Raw genomic sequence first — 18,074 nt, 5'->3', positions numbered from 1 at the left:
TAATTTATACAGTGTAATTAAAGTTAATTTTGCTTGAGGAATGTGATAAAATAGGATTTTGAATAATTTTTTTGGGTGACGGGTCCCCTTTAAGATGCAAATTGAAGAGCTGCTGAATAAAAAGCTAAACAACTCAAAAACCACAAATAATAAAAAATGAAAACCAATTACAAATTGTCTCAGATTATCCCTCTCTACATCAGACTAACAGTTATCTGTAAGGTGAACAACCCATTTAATATTAGATCAGTGCTGGCTGTCGGAATGCTGGGACGCTTGGTTCTATTTGTATTATACACAACCCTTTGTTACTTACCCAGGGGAATAATTCTGATATATGTTTTTTAGCTCCTGTGCTGCCCTCTTTACATTGGTAGGGTACGGGGAGTGGCAGGGGGACACCACAGAGGAGAGATTATATTCACTTAACCAAGAGGGAGGTTCCTGACTGACCATGGGAAAGAGAGCAGCCCAGGATCAGGCATTATAGGGAACCTGGGTAATTCCTGGGGGTGATTGAATAAACTTACCTGGGGGAAATAGTGCACATAACACTGGTGCCAACCCGCAGGATACATGCTCTGTCTGTATGTGACTAAACAATGTATTCACATAACCCATCTGCTGTCATACATCTCCCTCACACTCTTCATCACTTTAACTCAAGTATTTTCCCTTAGATCTGGAGCAGGAGTAACACTTGGGCCTCGAACCTCAATGAGCACCATGAGCCACCCGTAATCTGCCCCATGACTTTGTCTCACTGTATTAAAGGAAAACTAAACCTACTATATCCGTTATCCTATCTGAAGTGTTTACATTAAAGGGATTGTTCACCTTTAAATTAAATTGTTACTATGATGCAGAGAGTGATATTCTGAGACATTCTGCAATTGGTTTTCATGTTTTATTATTTGTGGTTTTTAAGTTATTTAGCTTTTTATTCAGCAGATCTCCAGTTTGCAATCTCAGCAGTGTGGTTTCTAGGATCCAAATGACCATAGCAACCATGCACTGATTTGAATAAGAGACTGGAATATGAATAAGAGAGGCCTGAATAGAAAGATAAGTAATAAAAAGTAGCAGTAACAAATTGTAGCCTTACAGAGCATTTGTTTTTTAGATGGGGTCAGTGACCCCCCCCATTTGAAAGCTGGAAAGAATCAGAAGGAGGCAAATAATTCAAAAGCTATACAAAATAAGCAATGAAGACCAACTGGAAAGTTAGAAGCGGCTATTCTATGCCGTACTAAAAGTGAACTTAAGGGCAGAGACAGACGCGACTAATCTCTGCGAAAAGACTTCCTGCCGAGGCGAGATGGCACTCGGATCGGTTCGTTTTCCGAAGTCGCCTCATGAGGAAACTTCGGGCGGCTTCATAAAAAGCAATGCCAGTGCCATCCCGCTGGCGATTTAGATTCTAGTCGTCTGGAAGGCTTTTCAGGTAGATTAGTCGCCCCAGAAATGTGCGATGCGATTAGTTTGTGTCTGTCTCTGCCCTAAAAGGTGAAGCACCCCTTAAATGATGGCCTTTAAAGGAGAATTCAACCTGTAATAAATAAAAACCCTCCCCCCTGCCCTGGGTAGACCCCCCTCCTCCCCCCCAGCCTAGCTTCCCCCCTGGACAAATGGCCCTAATTTTTCACTCACCCCTCGGTGTAGATTCAGACCTCAGAGTTCACGGCAGCCATCTTTTTCTTCTCCACTATTCTTTGTGTATTGACGGCATTTTCGGCTCATGCACAGTTGGAGTAAATTTCTGTTCCTGGAAATGAACCCGAAAGTCACGAACATTTTTCAGAAATTTGTGACTTTCGCCGCATGCGCAGTGGTTTGGGACCGGAAATCTACTCCATCTGTGCATGCGCTGAAACTTCAGAAAAAGACAGAAGGAAGAAAATGGCGTCCGTGAATTTCGAGGCCAGAATCTGCTCAGAGGGGTGAGTAAAAAATTAAGGGAATTTGGCCGGGGGGCAGGTAGGCTGGGGGAGGAGGGAGGGCGGTCTACCCAGGGCAGGGGGGAGGGTTTTTTTTTTATTACAGGTTAAATTCCCCTTTAAATGGAAACATAAGTATGGTAGACAAGTGATACAGGAGCTGCTCCTTTGAGTCCATTTGTTATTCTGTTGCCCTAACCCTTTTACTCTCTGTCGGCAGGGCTGTAGTAGAGACGGTGCACCGGCTGGATCTGATTATTTCCAACAAATCTGCCTACCAGGATGTTTTCAAGCCGGAGAATATCAGCCTCAGGAACAAGTAAGTACAGCCCAGTGAGTATGACTTGCAATAGTCCTGCCCAGTCTGGGGCCGCTCTCATTATCACCTGGGACAGTCTCATAGCTGCGGGTACTCTACTGGTGCTGATACACGGCTAGTAATGGAAAGCCACAGTGTGTTCAGTAGAGAATGAGACTACCAGAATGAGACTACCAGAATGAGACTACCAGAATGAGACTACCAGAATGAGACTACCAGAATGAGACTACCAGAATGAGACTACCAGAATGAGACTACCAGAATGAGACTACCAGAATGAGACTACCAGAATGAGACTACCATCTGTAGGTGCTTTAACGGGGCTGTTCACCTTTGAATTAACGTTTAGTATGATGTAGATAATGATATTCTGAGACAATGTGCAATTTGTTCATATTATTTATGGTTATTTAGCTTTTTATTCAGCAGCTCTCCAATTTGCCATTTCAGCAATCCGGTTGCTAGGGTCCACATGATCCTAGCAACCATGCACTGAACTGAATAAGAGTCTGGAATATGAGGAGGAGAGGGCATGAACAGAAAGATGACTAATAAAAAGTAGCAATAAGAATAAGTGTGTAGCCTTACAGAGCATTTGTTTTTTAGATGGGGTCAGTGACCTCCAATTGAAAGCTGCAAAAAGAAAATGGTAAATAATATATATATATATATATATATATATATATATATATATATATATATATATATATATATATATATATATATATATAATGAAGACCAATTGTAAAGTTGCTTAGAATTGCCCATTCTATAACATTCTAAAAGGTGAACCACCCCTTTAAGGGGATATTGCCATCATCCCTTTTAGTTATAGTCCTATTTCACTACAGCTCCCAGCATGCTTTAACCCTTGATAATATGATAAAGCATGCTGGGAGTTGTAGTGAATAAATCACAGTGCTAAGATCAAGCCTATATCTGGCTGACATTGGATGCTGATCCCATATAAAGTTTCTGGCCTATTGGTTTGGATATGGAGCCAAAACAGCGGCAGGCCTGACTGGTATTAGTTTGGGGACTGGGGCTGCTTTTCGTTGAGTGCAGAGATAATAGGCAGCAACATGCAGGTGTCGGGAGTGTATTTACATGTCTGCAGCAACTGGGATCTCCTTTTTATAAATAGTGTGGTCTGTTCTGTGCCTCCCCCTCTCTCCAACTGGCACATTTCTGGGGATTTCCCTCCTGAATGAAGTGATTGTGTTAAAGGCTTTAGTTCCTCACATTTTTGCAATCTTTTTGTTCAACCCACTGAATTAAAGCTGAAAGTCTGCAGTTCAACTGCATCTGAGTTGTTTCATTTAAAATTCATTGTGGTCACGTACAGAACCAAAATATATATATATATATATATATATATATATATATATATATATATATATATATATATATATATATATATATATATATATATATATATATATATATATATATATATATATATATATATATATATATATATATATATATATATATATATATAACCAAAGGAATGGTGCACTCCGTAGACAAAATTAATACCTGGGTGCCAGCATGGGAAATAAGCAGTGAAAAAGAATTGCGGCACTCACAGGGTTTTAGTGAAAAAACAAAAAAATGGTTTATTATTAAGCCTCAACATTTCGACACGCCATCTCCCATAGACTCCATTTTATTCAAATAATCCAAAGTTTTAAAAATAATTTCCTTTTTCTGTGTAATAATAAAACAGTCGCTTGTACTTGATCACAACTAAGATATAATTAATCCTTATTGGAGGCAAAACCAGCCTATTGGGTTTATTTAATGTCTACATGATTTTCTAGTAGACTTAAGGTATGAAGATCCAAATTACAGAAAGATCCATTATCCGGCAAACCTCAGGTCCCGAGCATTCTGGATAACAGGTCCTATACCTGTTTTCTCCTTTATAGGATTTCCTTTGCCGTTACACAGTGCTACTTGCCAGCCCAGTAGCACACATCACATGGTGTGACTATATTTGTTCAGAAGGGGAGTGCCACTGATTAGCTGTAGTAATTCTGATACCAGCCACTGTTTATTAAATTCAAATTCATTTGCCCGCTCCACCTCCCCGCATGTATCACCTTTGAGTTAACTTTTAGAGGCACATTTATCAAGGTCGAATTTCAAATTCATGTGAGTTTTTAAAGACTCCCCTAAACTCCCATAAATTCGACCAATCAAAATTTATTAAAATCAATTTTTTTATATACGCGAATGAATTAAATTGACCTGAAAACTCTTTTTGAAATTTGAATTTTAAAAACTCAATGTCAGGAAGGCTGCAAACAACTCCAAAATAATCCCTGGACGTCTTCCATTGACTCAAACAGCAATTCGGCAGGTTTTAGGTGGCGAACAGTCGAATTTGAGTTCTTAAAGGGCCAGAGTATAATAAATCTCTCGAAAATCGAATTTGAATTTTTTTAAAAACTTGAATCGAATTTGAATAACTCCCTTTTCGAATTTGACAGTTTTGACCATAAGAAAATACTAATTTCGAATTCTGATTTTCAATTTGACCCTTGATCAATCTGCCTCTTAGTATGATGTAGAGAGGGATATTCTGAGACAATTTGCAATTTTTTCTTTTTTTATTATTTGTAGTTTTTCAGTTATTTTTTTTAAAGGTTTTTATTTTGCATTTTATAACAATAAACAAGTTTTTCAGTTATTTCATTTTTTATTCAGCAGCTCTCCAGTTTGTAATGTCAGCAATCTGGTTGCTAGGGTCCAAATTCCCCTAGTAACCATGCATTGATTTGAATACAAGACTGGAATATGAGTAGGAGAGGACTGAATAGAAAGATGAGTAATAAAAATTAGTAATGACAAAATGTACGGAGCACTTGTTTTCAGATGGGGTCAGTGACCCCCATTTGGAAGCTGGCAAGAGTCTGAAGAAAAAGGGAAGTAGTGAAAAAACTAGATAATGAAGACCAATTGGAAAGTATATACAATATACACGTGAGGGAGATGAAATGACTGCGCCGTGGACATTAGGGTCATGTTTCTCGTCTCTCTTTACAGGTTACGGGAGTTGTGCGTGAAGCTTATGTTCTTACACTCCGTGGAGTATGGGCGCAAAGCAGAGGAAGTGCTGTGGAGGAAGGTTTACTATGAAGTCATTCAACTCATCAAAACCAACAAGAAGGTAAGTGTCCCTCCCACAATGCACTTCAACACAGCACAGCCCATTACTTCCTTTGCTATAAACATACATTCCCACAATGCACTGTGAATCAAAAAGAGAAAGGAAGTGAGGAAAGGGGATTTAAGGTTGTCTTAAAGGAGAACTAAATCCTTCCTTTGCTATAAAGATACTTTCACACCATGCACTGTGTATCAAAAAGAAAAAGGAAGTGAGGAAAGGGGACTGGGCATATATTATGTCTTAAAGGAACTAACCCTAAACCCGTCCTTAGCTATAAACATACATTCATTCCCACAATGCACTCTGTATCAAAAAGAAAAAGGAAGCAAGGATAGGGGACAGGACATATATTGATTGTTTTAAAGGAGAACTAAACCCTAAACCCTTTCTTTGCTATAAACATACATTCCCACAATGAGCTGTGTATCAAAAAGAGAGAGAAAGTGAGGAAAGGGGACAGGACATATATTGATTATGTCTTAAAGGAGAACTAAACCCTAAAAATGAATATGGCTAAAAATGCCATATTTTATATAGTGAACTTATTGCAGGAGGCTAAAGTTTGAGCTTGTCAATAGCAGCAATGATCCAGGACTTCAAACTTGTCACAGGGGGTCACCATCTTGGAAAGTGTCTGTGACACTCACATGCTCAGTGGGCTCTGATTGGCTGTTGAGAAGCTAAGCTTAGGGCTCGTCACTAATTATCCAGCAGGCACATATCTTCCCTGCTAAAAAGCTATGGTTGTCGTGGGCTGGTACAGAAGCCCATAACATAATGTACAGCATTTCTGCTTAAGTTCTTCTTTAAAGGATAAGTAAATCTTTAAAATAAGTGAATGTAAAATTGATGAGGGGGCTATTATAAGCAGTTTTGCAATGTAAATGCATTATTTATTTTGTTTTTATTCCAAGATATTAAGGGATACATGTGCTGTTAATATGAATGAATTTTGTTACAACCGCACCACCTGCTGGTCAGTTTCCCACCAGTCTGACCAGCAAGTAGTCAAGGAAATTGTCAGGAGAAAGAAAGAGGCTGATGTTCTTCTGCTTAGGAATAAAATTAGAAACATCTTTCCTAAGCAGAAGAACATGCTCTTAGATCTACCAGGCAGCTTTTATCTTGTGTTAGGGAGCTGCTATCTGGTTTCCTTCCCATTGTTCTGTTGTTTGGCTGCTGGGGGGAAAGGGAGCAGGTGATATCACTCCAATTTGCAGTACAGCAGTAAAGAGAGACTGAAGTTTATCAGAGCACAAGTCACATGACTGGGGGCAGCTGGGAAACCGACAATATGTCTAGCCCCGTATCAGATTTCAAAATTGAATATAAAAAAATCTGTTTGCTCTTTTGAGAAACAGATTTCAGTGCAGAATTCTGCTGGAGCAGCACTATTAACTGATGTGTTTTGACAGTATTCCTTTAACAAATGTTCTCTGCTTCCGTTTCCAGCACATACACAGCCGTAGCGCCTTGGAATGTGCCTACCGCACTCACTTGATAGCCGGGGTTGGCTTTTACCAACATCTGCTGCTGTATATCCAGTCCCACTACCAGCTGGAGCTTCAGTGCTGCATCGACTGGACTCATGTCACCGATCCGCTCATCGGTTAGTCAACCTATTGATCATTCTCTATTGTGATATCATTACTTTGTATCCAGAGCCGTGTTGTGATATCTCTGCATGCACTTTTTACCTGTCCTTTTATTATACAAGTGTGGAATCTGTTATCCAGAAACCCATTATCCAGAAAAGGCCGTTTCTCATAGACTCCATTTTATCCAAATAATCTGAATTTTTAAAAATGATTTCCTTTTTCTGTGTAATAATAAAACAGTAGCTTGTACTTGATCCCAAATAAGATATAATTAATCCTTATTGGAGGCAACACCAGCCTATTTGGTTTTTTTAATCTTTACGTGATTTTTTTAGTAGACTTACGGTATAGAGATCTAAATTATGGAACGAGCCGTTATCTGGATACCCCAGGTCCCGAGCATTCATGGATAACGGGTTCCTTACCTGTGTTACCCATACACATTCAGGGCTGTGGAGTCTGTACATAAATCCTTCGACTCCTCATTTTATGGTACCTCCTTTTCTTTAAAGGATGAGTAACGCCAAAAACTGAAAGTGTATCAAATTAATTAAAACATAATTTACTATTGCTCTGCACTGGTAAATCTAGCGTGTTTGTTTCAGGAAGACTACTATAGTTTATATAAACAAGCTGTTGGGGGCAGCCATTCAAGCTGAAAAAAGAAAAGGCACAGGTTACATAGCAGATAAGCTCTGTCCAATACAATGGTGTTTTATCTGTTCTCTGCTATGTAACTTGTGCAAACACACCAGTACATGATAACAGTTTATTATATGTTAATATAATATAATTACTTAAGCATTTCTCTCCTAAAGTGCAGGCACAAGTCACATGACCAGGGGCAGCTGGGAAATTGACAATATGTCTAGCCCCCTGTCAGATTTCAAAATTGAATATAAAAAAATCTGTTTTTTCTTTTGAGAAATGGATTTCAGTGCATAATTCTGCTGGAGCAGCGATATTTACAGATTCATTTTGAAAAAAAAAAAGTTTTCCCATAACAGTATCCCTTTAAATCTGATTTATTTTCAGTGAATGTATTTAAAAAGCAGTCGGAATAGGAGTTAATTTTTGCTTCCGACTTCAGCCCTGTGCACATTTCTTATACCCAGCCCTGCATTGTGATATCTCTACTTGCCCTTTATATCCAGCTTCCATAGTAATTGTCTTTTTAGAAGCAGTAACCTTGACATTTGTTACCCCTAAGACTTGAACACTGCAAACATGTTGCAGGAATTTTTCCTAAATGCTTGGTTGCATCATTTGTATTTATTGGTTACACAGGCAGATATATGAGGGGAAATATATAGTGAGCTGTACAGCATGATCTAATAATAAAATCTGTTTTTAAAGGTACAGTGACACCTTTTCTACATTTATGAAGAACAGGTCACGTTCCCTTTAAAGGAGAAGGAAAGCTACCGATTGCCAACAGATTAGCCACAATAGTGCAAGCTAAAACATTTTATTTATTCTGCAGAATACTTTTCCATACCTGAGTAACAGCTGTAGAAGCTCTCTGTTTGTTTAGGATAGCGGCTGCCATATTAGCTTGGTGTGACATCACTTCCTGCTCACTCATAGCTCTGGGCTCAGATTACAGCAGGGAGAGAGGAGCAAACTGAGCATGCTCAAGCCCTAGCCCTGGAGGTTTAAGCTGAAAACAGTTAGTCTGATACAGAAGCCCATGAGTACACAATAGAAGGAAAGAAATGTGATGTTTCTTTTGACAGAGGACTCAGAGCAGCATTACTTTGAGGGGTTACTGGTGTATTTATATAGATCTTTCTGATAAAGCTTACTTACTTTAAGCCTTTCCTTCTCCTTATAAACTATCTGGCCTCTTCCTAGCAGATCCCTGTTAAAACCTGTGAGGCATGCTCCATGATGTAGCTTTAGTGAATATAATGCTAATTAATATTGGGTGCGGTTTTCTTCACAATCTAGATCTGGGATTTTCCAGGTAGGTGTGTCCCTCTGGTTACTGCAGGCTGCTGCAAATGACACGGTTCTGATCATATTCGGACTAAATTGTCACACCGAGAAGGAAGATTTTTATAGTTACTACATTTTGCTGACAGTCACCACCTGTTCTGTTATCTTGTACTAATGTACTTGTGTTCCTGCTGAATTGTGCTTAGTACAGGGAATACCTATGCTGCCATAGTTTTATGGGATCTCTCTGTACAGACTATGAGCAAACTTAGGGACTGTTCCTGCTGAATTGTGCTTAGTACAGGGAATACCTATGCTGCCATAGTTTTATGGGATCTCTCTGTACAGACTATGAGCAAACTTAGGGACTGTTCCTGCTGAATTGTGCTTAGTACAGGGGAATACCTATGCTGCCATAGTTTTATGGGATCTCTCTGTACAGACTATGAGCAAACTTAGGGGCTGTTCCTGCTGAATTGTGCTTAGTACAGAGGAATACCTATGCTGCCATAGTTTTATGGGATCTCTCTGTACAGACTATGAGCAAACTTAGGGACTGTTCCTGCTGAATTGTGCTTAGTACAGGGGAATACCTATGCTGCCATAGTTTTATGGGATCTCTCTGTACAGACAATGAGCAAACTTAGGAGGCTGTTCCTGCTGAATTGTGCTTAGTACAGGGAATACCTATGCTGCCATAGTTTTATGGGATCTCTCTGTACAGACAATGAGCAAACTTAGGAGGCTGTTCCTGCTGAATTGTGCTTAGTACAGGGAATACCTATGCTGCCATAGTTTTATGGGATCTCTCTGTACAGACTATGAGCAAACTTAGGGACTGTTCCTGCTGAATTGTGCTTAGTACAGGGGAATACCTATGCTGCCATAGTTTTATGGGATCTCTCTGTACAGACTATGAGCAAACTTAGGGGCTGTTCCTGCTGAATTGTGCTTAGTACAGAGGAATACCTATGCTGCCATAGTTTTATGGGATCTCTCTGTACAGACTATGAGCAAACTTAGGGACTGTTCCTGCTGAATTGTGCTTAGTACAGGGGAATACCTATGCTGCCATAGTTTTATGGGATCTCTCTGTACAGACAATGAGCAAACTTAGGAGGCTGTTCCTGCTGAATTGTGCTTAGTACAGGGAATACCTATGCTGCCATAGTTTTATGGGATCTCTCTGTACAGACAATGAGCAAACTTAGGAGGCTGTTCCTGCTGAATTGTGCTTAGTACAGGGAATACCTATGCTGCCATAGTTTTATGGGATCTCTCTGTACAGACTATGAGCAAATTTAGGGGCTGTTCCTGCTGAATTGTGCTTAGTACAGGGAATACCTATGCTGCCATAGTTTTATGGGATCTCTCTGTACAGACTATGAGCAAACTTAGGGGACTGTTCCTGCTGAATTGTGCTTAGTACAGGGAATACCTATGCTGCCATAGTTTTATGGGATCTCTGTACAGACTATGAGCAAACTTAGGGGACTGTTCCTGCTGAATTGTGCTTAGTACAGGGAATACCTATGCTGCCATAGTTTTATGGGATCTCTCTGTACAGACTATGAGCAAACTTAGGGGACCGTTCCTGCTGAATTGTGCTTAGTACAGGGAATACCTATGCTGCCATAGTTTTATGGGATCTCTCTGTACAGACTATGAGCAAACTTAGGGACTGTTCCTGCTGAATTGTGCTTAGTACAGGGAATACCTATGCTGCCATAGTTTTATGGGATCTCTCTGTACAGACTATGAGCAAACTTAGGGACTGTTCCTGCTGAATTGTGCTTAGTACAGGGAATACCTATGTACCATAGTTTTATGGGATCTCTCTGTACAGACTATGAGCAAACTTAGGGGACTGTTCCTGCTGAATTGTGCTTAGTACAGGGAATACCTATGCTACTGTTTTTCTTAGTATCTGGGTATATCTGATGATTGAGGAACTCCTGTGGAAAGAGCTTAGTTTTAGTGAAGCATCAGTTGGGTTAAAAAGACAATCATTCAAGGGCTTCAGCACTTTTAGCACTTGACTCAAATGCATCTGCCTCTTTTTTTTTTTTTAAGTAATACAAAAAACCCTGCTAAATGTATTTGGTCAGAAGTAGCCATTAATGAATTACTTTTGTTCCTATTACAGGGTATAAGAAGTCCGTGTCGGCCTCGAGTAAGGAGATGGAGTGGGCGAGGATTGCGTGTCACAGATGTCTGGTGTATCTGGGAGACCTTGGTAAGAACGATTCCTGTTAGTCGGCTGCAGCTCCTGTTATATATTCAATCTATTCTATCCCCACCCTATTTCCTCTATTCCCCATACATATACACATCAGATCAACTGTCATTTCTCTGCAGCTCGATACCAGAATGAACTGGCGCTTGTGGATACAGAGAAGTTAGCGGAAAGGTTTTACTACCAGGCTCTCACTGTTGATCCTCAAATAGGTGAGATTTATGCACTTTAGATAACCGTTAGTAGGATGTAGAGAGGGATATTCTGAGACAAGTTGCAATTGGTTTTCATTTTTTTATTGAAGTTTTTTGCGTTATTTAGCTTTTTATTCAGCAGCTCTTCAATTTGCATCTTAACTAATCTGGTAACTAGTGTCCAAGTTACCCTAGCAACCATGCATTAATCTGAACAAGAGACTGGAATAGGAGAGAGTGTGAATAGAAGGATCAGTAATAAAAAGTAACAATTTATTGTAGCCTTACAGAGCATTTCTTTTTTTTTAGATGGGGTCAGTGACCCCCATTTGAAAGCTGGAAAGAGTTGGAAGAAAAACGCAAATAACTAATAAATCATGAAAACCAATTGAAAAGTTGCTTAGAAGTGACCATTCTATAACATATTAAAAGTTACCTTAAAGGTGAACCACCCATTTAAAGGGGTGGTTCACCTTCCAACACTTTTTTCAGTTCAGTTGGTTTCAGATAGTTCACCGGAAATAAATACTTTTTTTCCAATTACTTTCTAAATGTGACTGTTTTTCTAATATTGAAGTGTAAATCTAATTTTTCACGTTTCGCTGACCCTGTAAACTGTTCTAAATTGATAGATTTATCAATTTCAGCTGTTAGAATTGATACAATAGTTACTGATACTCCAGAGATGCTGCTGACAAATGGATCAATTCAATGTTGTAAAATTGTTCAGAGTCTGAATTACTGAGCTGCCAGACTCAAACACCTGAGACACCAACATTCAACTTTACACTTAGATTTTGGAAAAAACGGTAAAAAATGGAAAGTAGTTTAAAAAGTCTTTATTTCTAGAGAACAATCTGAAAACAACTAAACTGAAAAACGTGTATAGAAGATGAACATCCCCTTTATAGCAGTTACTTACTCGGCGCTTCTCTTGTCACAGGGATGCCATTTAACCAGCTGGGCACATTGGCTGGCAGCAAGTATTACCATGTGGAAGCCACGTATTGCTACCTGCGCTGGTGAGTGCTGTCTGTAGCCTTTATATAGTGGCCTTAGCAGCTCCATTCCATTCAGCTGTTGATCTTTTGTCTACTGATCCCACCTTGTACAGTTCCTTCATGCATTTGTTCCTACCAGCAGGGGGCAGGAGAGTTCCAGTGTGTGTGACAGTCCGGCCCCATACATGTGGGTTTACCCGCGGTCGGGCAGGTTCGGGCCGACCTCACACCCCTCTTCGCCCGTGGCTCTTCTCCTGCTCTCTCCACCTGCCACCTTGCACTGCCGGCTTCCATCTTCTTCTTTTATAGGCGCTGCACCTGCTCACCCATTCCCTTTTGTGACATCATCGGTGGGGCGCACATCACTACTGTATATGTCATAGATAACATAGTAAATTAGGTCGAAAAAAGACACACTTCCTAACTGCCAGTTGATCCAGAGGAAGGCAAAAAAAACCATCTCAAAAAAATTCCTTCCTGACTCCAAAATGGCAATGGGACCAGTCCCTGGATGAACTTGTACTATGAGCTATCTCCCATATCCCTGTATTCCCTCACTTGCTAAACACCATCCAACCCCTTCTTAAAGGAAAACTCTACCCCTTGAACAATGTAGGTCTCTATTAAAAGATATTGCACAAAACGGCTCATATGTAAAACCCTGCTTCATGTAAATAAATCATTTTCATAATAATATACTTTTTAGTAGTATATCATTGGGTGATCATATGATTCAAGGTGCACACAAACATACTAAACAAACCACACATGTTTGGTCACATGAGCCAATTAAAAGTTCTGGTTTTTGCTTTCACACTTCTTCCTGTTACAGTTAGAGTTGCAGTATTTCTGGTCAGGTGATCTCTTCCTGTTACAGTTAGAGCTGCAGTATTTCTGGTCAGGTGATCTCTTCCTGTTACAGTTAGAGCTGCAGTATTTCTGGTCAGGTGATCTCTTCCTGTTACAGTTAGAGTTGCAGTATTTCTGGTCAGGTGATCTCTTCCTGTTACAGTTAGAGCTGCAGTATTTCTGGTCAGGGGATCTCTTCCTGTTACAGTTAGAGCTGCAGTATTTCTGGTCAGGTGATCTCTTCCTGTTACAGTTAGAGCTGCAGTATTTCTGGTCAGGTGATCTCTTCCTGTTACAGTTAGAGCTGCAGTATTTCTGGTCAGGTGATCTCTTCCTGTTACAGTTAGAGTTGCAGTATTTCTGATCAGGTGATCTCTTCCTGTTACAGTTAGAGCTGCAGTATTTCTGGTCAGGGGATCTCTTCCTGTTACAGTTAGAGCTGCAGTATTTCTGGTCAGGTGATCTGTTACTGTTAGAGCTGCAGTATTTCTGGTCAGGTGATCTCTTCCTGTAACAGTTAGAGCTGCAGTATTTCTGGTCAGGTGATCTCTTCCTGTTACAGCTAGAGTTGTAGTATTTCTGGTCAGGTGATCTCTTCCTGTTATAGTTAGAGCTGCAGTATTTCTGGTCAGGTGATTTCTTCCTGTTACAGTTAGAGCTGCAGTATTTCTGGTCTCAGGAATCTCTTCCTGTTAAAGAGCTGTAGTATTTCTGGTCAGGTGATCTCTGAGGCAGCACACAGACCATCACAAGATGGTGGTTCAAGGCAAGAGATGTAAAAGGCCAATATCTACTTAAATATATTCCAGTTTGGTAAGGTTCTTTAAAATGTCATTTAATATGATATTAACTATCCGTTGCTTAAGTATTCATTTTGGTGGTAAAGTTTTCCTTTAAAGGTATCTAATGTATCAGCCTGTACCACTGATTTAGGGAGAGACTTCCACATCTTCACAGCCCTCACTGTAACAAACCCCTTCCCAATATTTAGCTGGAACCTCTTTTCTTCTAATCGGAATGGGTGACCTTGTGTCAGCTGGAAAGTCCTACTGGTAAATAAATCATTAGAGAGATTATTATATGATCCCCTTATATATTTATACATAGTTATCATATCACCCCTTAAGCGCCTCTTCTCCAGAGTGAACATCCCCAATTTGGCCAGTCTTTCCTCATAGCTAAGATTTTCCCTTTACCAGCTTAGTTGCCCTTCTCTGTCCCCTCTCTAATACAATAATGTCCTGTTTGAGTGATGGAGACCAAAACTGTGCTGTTCATATTCTTTATATTCAGGAGGTGCAACTCCATATTGGCTGTACATTATAATAGAATAATAGCTTGGCAGGGTCTAGTAGGAAGGGAGATTTCACCATCAACATAAGAAGGGGTTTTCATAGTACGGGCAGTCAGATTATTGGATTCCCTACCAATAGTTCCCCCACCTTCTCTCTCAAGCATCCAGTCAGAAGTGTCCTTTGAAGGAGCTTACGGCAACTTGAAGCGATTGTACGACAAAGCAGCTAAAATGTACCACCAGCTTAAGAAGAGCGAGACACGGAAGCTGTCCCCGAGCAAGAAGAGGTAAGATGTGGGGCGGGGTATTTACAGAGAGTGGGACAATAACACTGAACCCCACAATGAATCTCCCTGTTCTTTTTATTTTGAGGTGTAAAGATATTAAAAGGTTGCTGGTGAGTTTCTTGTACCTGCAGAGCCTGATGCAGCCCAAGAGCAGGTAAGTACCATCTGGTCTCCCTCGTGATTTTCTCTTTCATATTTACATTTCTGCTTGCATCTTGCAGCATTAAAGGGGAAGTATCACCTTTTCAGAGAGATATTATAGATTTGGGATCTATACTGAAATAATAGTGTTAGAAATAGAAAAACGTGGGTGTTAAGTTGATTGTTTTCTTTAGTCTTGGTTTTTCTAGGAACCTCCACTGGGAAAATCCATTCTCCTAGTAACCTAGCCAGGTAAGTGCTCTGGTTCTCTGTACTTCCTGCACCTGAAAGGGGTGACCAGTATTGGTGGAGCAATAGCCCCCTCTAATGACAAAAGCTCCATCTACATCCATGCAAAGAAAAAGTCTCTCTATAGACTGGAACCTCCCTCCTTGACTAAAATTTGGACCCAAGGAGAATTAACTGTAGAGAAACCGAGCTCTGAACCTGATTGGATTCCCTTGTCAAGGGGCAGTTTCCTGCCTGAACTTGGGAAAGAGAGCAGCCCAGAAGCAGGAAGTACAGAGTGCTCTGTGTATGGCTAAATGCTAAGAGGAGATATGATTTAATTACCCCTGGGAGGGAGTGGTTCCTTACTTATCATGGGAAAGAAAGCAGTCCAGGGGCAAGAAGTACATACAGATGGAGCTCTTTACCAGGTACAAGTACAGAGAATCAGAGCTATGTGCATGGCTAAATACTAAGATGGTATATTATTTACTTACCCTGGGGAAGGTTCCTGACTTACCATAGGAAAGAGAGCAGCCCAGAAGCAGAAAGTACAGAAAATCAGTGCTATGTACATGGCTAAATGCTAAGAAGAGATATTATTTACTTACCCCTACTTACCCCTGGGGGGGGGGGGTCCTGACTTACCATGGGAAAGAGAGCAGTCCAGGGGCAAGAAGTACATACAGATGGAGCTCTTTACCAGGTATAGTACTGATGGGATCCACATACCCTAGTGCTGGTTCCTGCCTGTAGGAAAGAGAGCAGACAAGGTGCGTCTCTTTAAAATCGATGTGTGTCCAATTGAAATCTCATGTCCTCCTTTTCCAGCTCCATAGAGGCCGAGCTGACGTCCCTCTGCCAATCTGTCCTAGAGGACTTTAATCTGTGCATGTTCTACATGCCTACAACCCTCAACATGAGCTCGGCCAGCGAGGATGAGGAGGAATACGAGGGCGGTTATTCTTTCCTGCCCGACTTGCTTGTCTTCAGGATGGTGGTGATCTGTCTGATGAGTGTCCACAGCCTGAAGCGGGCAGGTAAACGTGTGTGCGATTTACTTGGGTAATACAGACCATGTCCACTGCTTGTTTTCTCTGTGTCAGGTCCTACATTTATTAAAGGGAATCTAAAAATGTGTATTAAGAGATGCCTTTATCCTTACCAGGATGAAATTGTCCTCTGGGTGACCCAACACTGTAACGAGCTTCAAAATGAAAGTCTATGCTCAAGCGTGGACGTTCTAGGTCTCCCTTGTTTCTGTTCTATAACTGTTCATTAAAGCCTTGTGCTAAAAGGGAAATGCTTAAAGGAAAACTATACCCCCAAAATGAATAGTTAAGCAACAGATAGTTTATATCAAATTGAACGACATATTAAAGAATCTTACCAAACTGGAATATATATATTTACATAAATATTGCCCTTTTACATCTCTTGCCTTGAACCACCATTTCGTGACTCTATCTGTGTTGCCTCAGAGATCACCTGACCAGAAATACTACAACACTAACTGTAACAGGAAGAAGTGAGGAAGCAAAAGGCAGAACTCTGTCTGTTAATTGGCTCATGTGACCTTACATGTGGTTTGTATGTGTGCACAGTGAATCTTACGATCTCAGGGGGCGGCCCTTATTTTTTAAAATGGCAATTTTCTATTTATGATTACCCAATGGCACATACTACTAGAAAAGTATATTATGATGATAATGGTTCATTTACATGAAGCAGGGTTTTACACATGAGCTGTTTTACTCAGTATCTTTTAATAGAGACCAACATTGTTTGGGGGGTATAGTTTTCCTTTAAGGGGAACTCTATCACAAAAATGAAATAAATAACAATATAAGCTTCCTCATACTGAAGTAAGAAACTACAATCAATTAAAAATTCTGCATTGTTTCTGAAATAATCACGTTTATCTTCACTATTCCTCTCTCAGCATCTGTTTCTCTTCATTCTGTCTTCATGCAGCAGTTGGGTGTCAGATATTCACTGACAGTTAGATCCAATATATCTTATAGGGGGGCTCCTTTTGCCTAGAAGATGTATTAGAGCTCACTCAAATAACTGATTCCAGTACAAACAAAATGTAACAAAATAACTGCCTTTTGCACAAATCCTGCATGTAGAGAGACATGATGTCTGGTGAGTTTAATAGAGTGACCTCTAATACATCTTCTAGGCAAAAGGAGCCCCCTATAAGATATATTGGATCTAACTGTCAGTGAATATCTGACACCCAACTGCTGCATGAAGAGAGAATGAAGAGAAACAGATGTTTAGAGAGGGATAGTGAAGATAAAACTGATTATATCAGAAACAATACAGAATTCTTAATTGATTGTATTTAGAAAGTTATTTCAGTATGCTGAAGCGTATATAAATTTTTCATTTTCGCAATAGTTCCCCTTTAATGATACCAGTATCCTCATAAACTCACCACTGTGCGTTTTATTTTCAGATTCCAAACAGTACAGTGCTGCTATTGCTTTCACTCTGGCTCTCTTCTCTCACTTGGTCAACCACGTTAATATCCGGCTGCAGGCTGAGCTGGAGGAGAGTCCCTTGCCCACCTTCAAGAATGACAGCCCAGGTGAGCTCCTTCTTCCCTTCTGCTCTCGGGCTACACATATGGCTGGAGTATGTCCCACCTGTTTACCATGTGATTCATGTTTACATTACCGTAAATCTTTCTGTGCTGCCTGTGCACTCAGACATAAAGCTATACACTAGGCCGTCTGAAGAATAATAAAGGGACTCTGTGAGATTTATAGTTGTCCTTAACCCCCCTCTGTAAAACCCCACATTGATCAATATGCCTGTACCTGGCAGAGCTACTTTCCATTCTGCCACTTGTATAGGAAATCTTCTCCA

General features: G+C 40.2%; 1 protein-coding gene across 1 annotated transcript in view; it reads left to right on the top strand.

Annotated features, from left to right (window-relative positions):
* Positions 1 to 18,074, top strand: part of smg5.L (SMG5 nonsense mediated mRNA decay factor L homeolog) — a 34,046-nt gene that overhangs the window by 1,890 nt on the left and 14,082 nt on the right. The window contains exons 2-11 of the mRNA XM_018231679.2: positions 2,158 to 2,256; positions 5,308 to 5,431; positions 6,884 to 7,040; positions 11,114 to 11,203; positions 11,326 to 11,415; positions 12,341 to 12,419; positions 14,703 to 14,828; positions 14,914 to 14,982; positions 16,029 to 16,237; positions 17,662 to 17,793. Coding sequence (XP_018087168.1) covers positions 2,158 to 2,256; positions 5,308 to 5,431; positions 6,884 to 7,040; positions 11,114 to 11,203; positions 11,326 to 11,415; positions 12,341 to 12,419; positions 14,703 to 14,828; positions 14,914 to 14,982; positions 16,029 to 16,237; positions 17,662 to 17,793 — 1,175 coding nt within the window. The remainder of the gene's footprint in view (positions 1 to 2,157; positions 2,257 to 5,307; positions 5,432 to 6,883; positions 7,041 to 11,113; positions 11,204 to 11,325; positions 11,416 to 12,340; positions 12,420 to 14,702; positions 14,829 to 14,913; positions 14,983 to 16,028; positions 16,238 to 17,661; positions 17,794 to 18,074) is intronic.

This window comes from Xenopus laevis, chromosome 8L (assembly GCF_017654675.1).
Source record: "Xenopus laevis strain J_2021 chromosome 8L, Xenopus_laevis_v10.1, whole genome shotgun sequence".
Lineage (NCBI taxonomy): Eukaryota > Metazoa > Chordata > Amphibia > Anura > Pipidae > Xenopus > Xenopus laevis.
The sequence above is the reverse complement of the archived record's forward strand: the minus strand, read 5'-3'. Positions and strand labels throughout refer to the sequence as shown.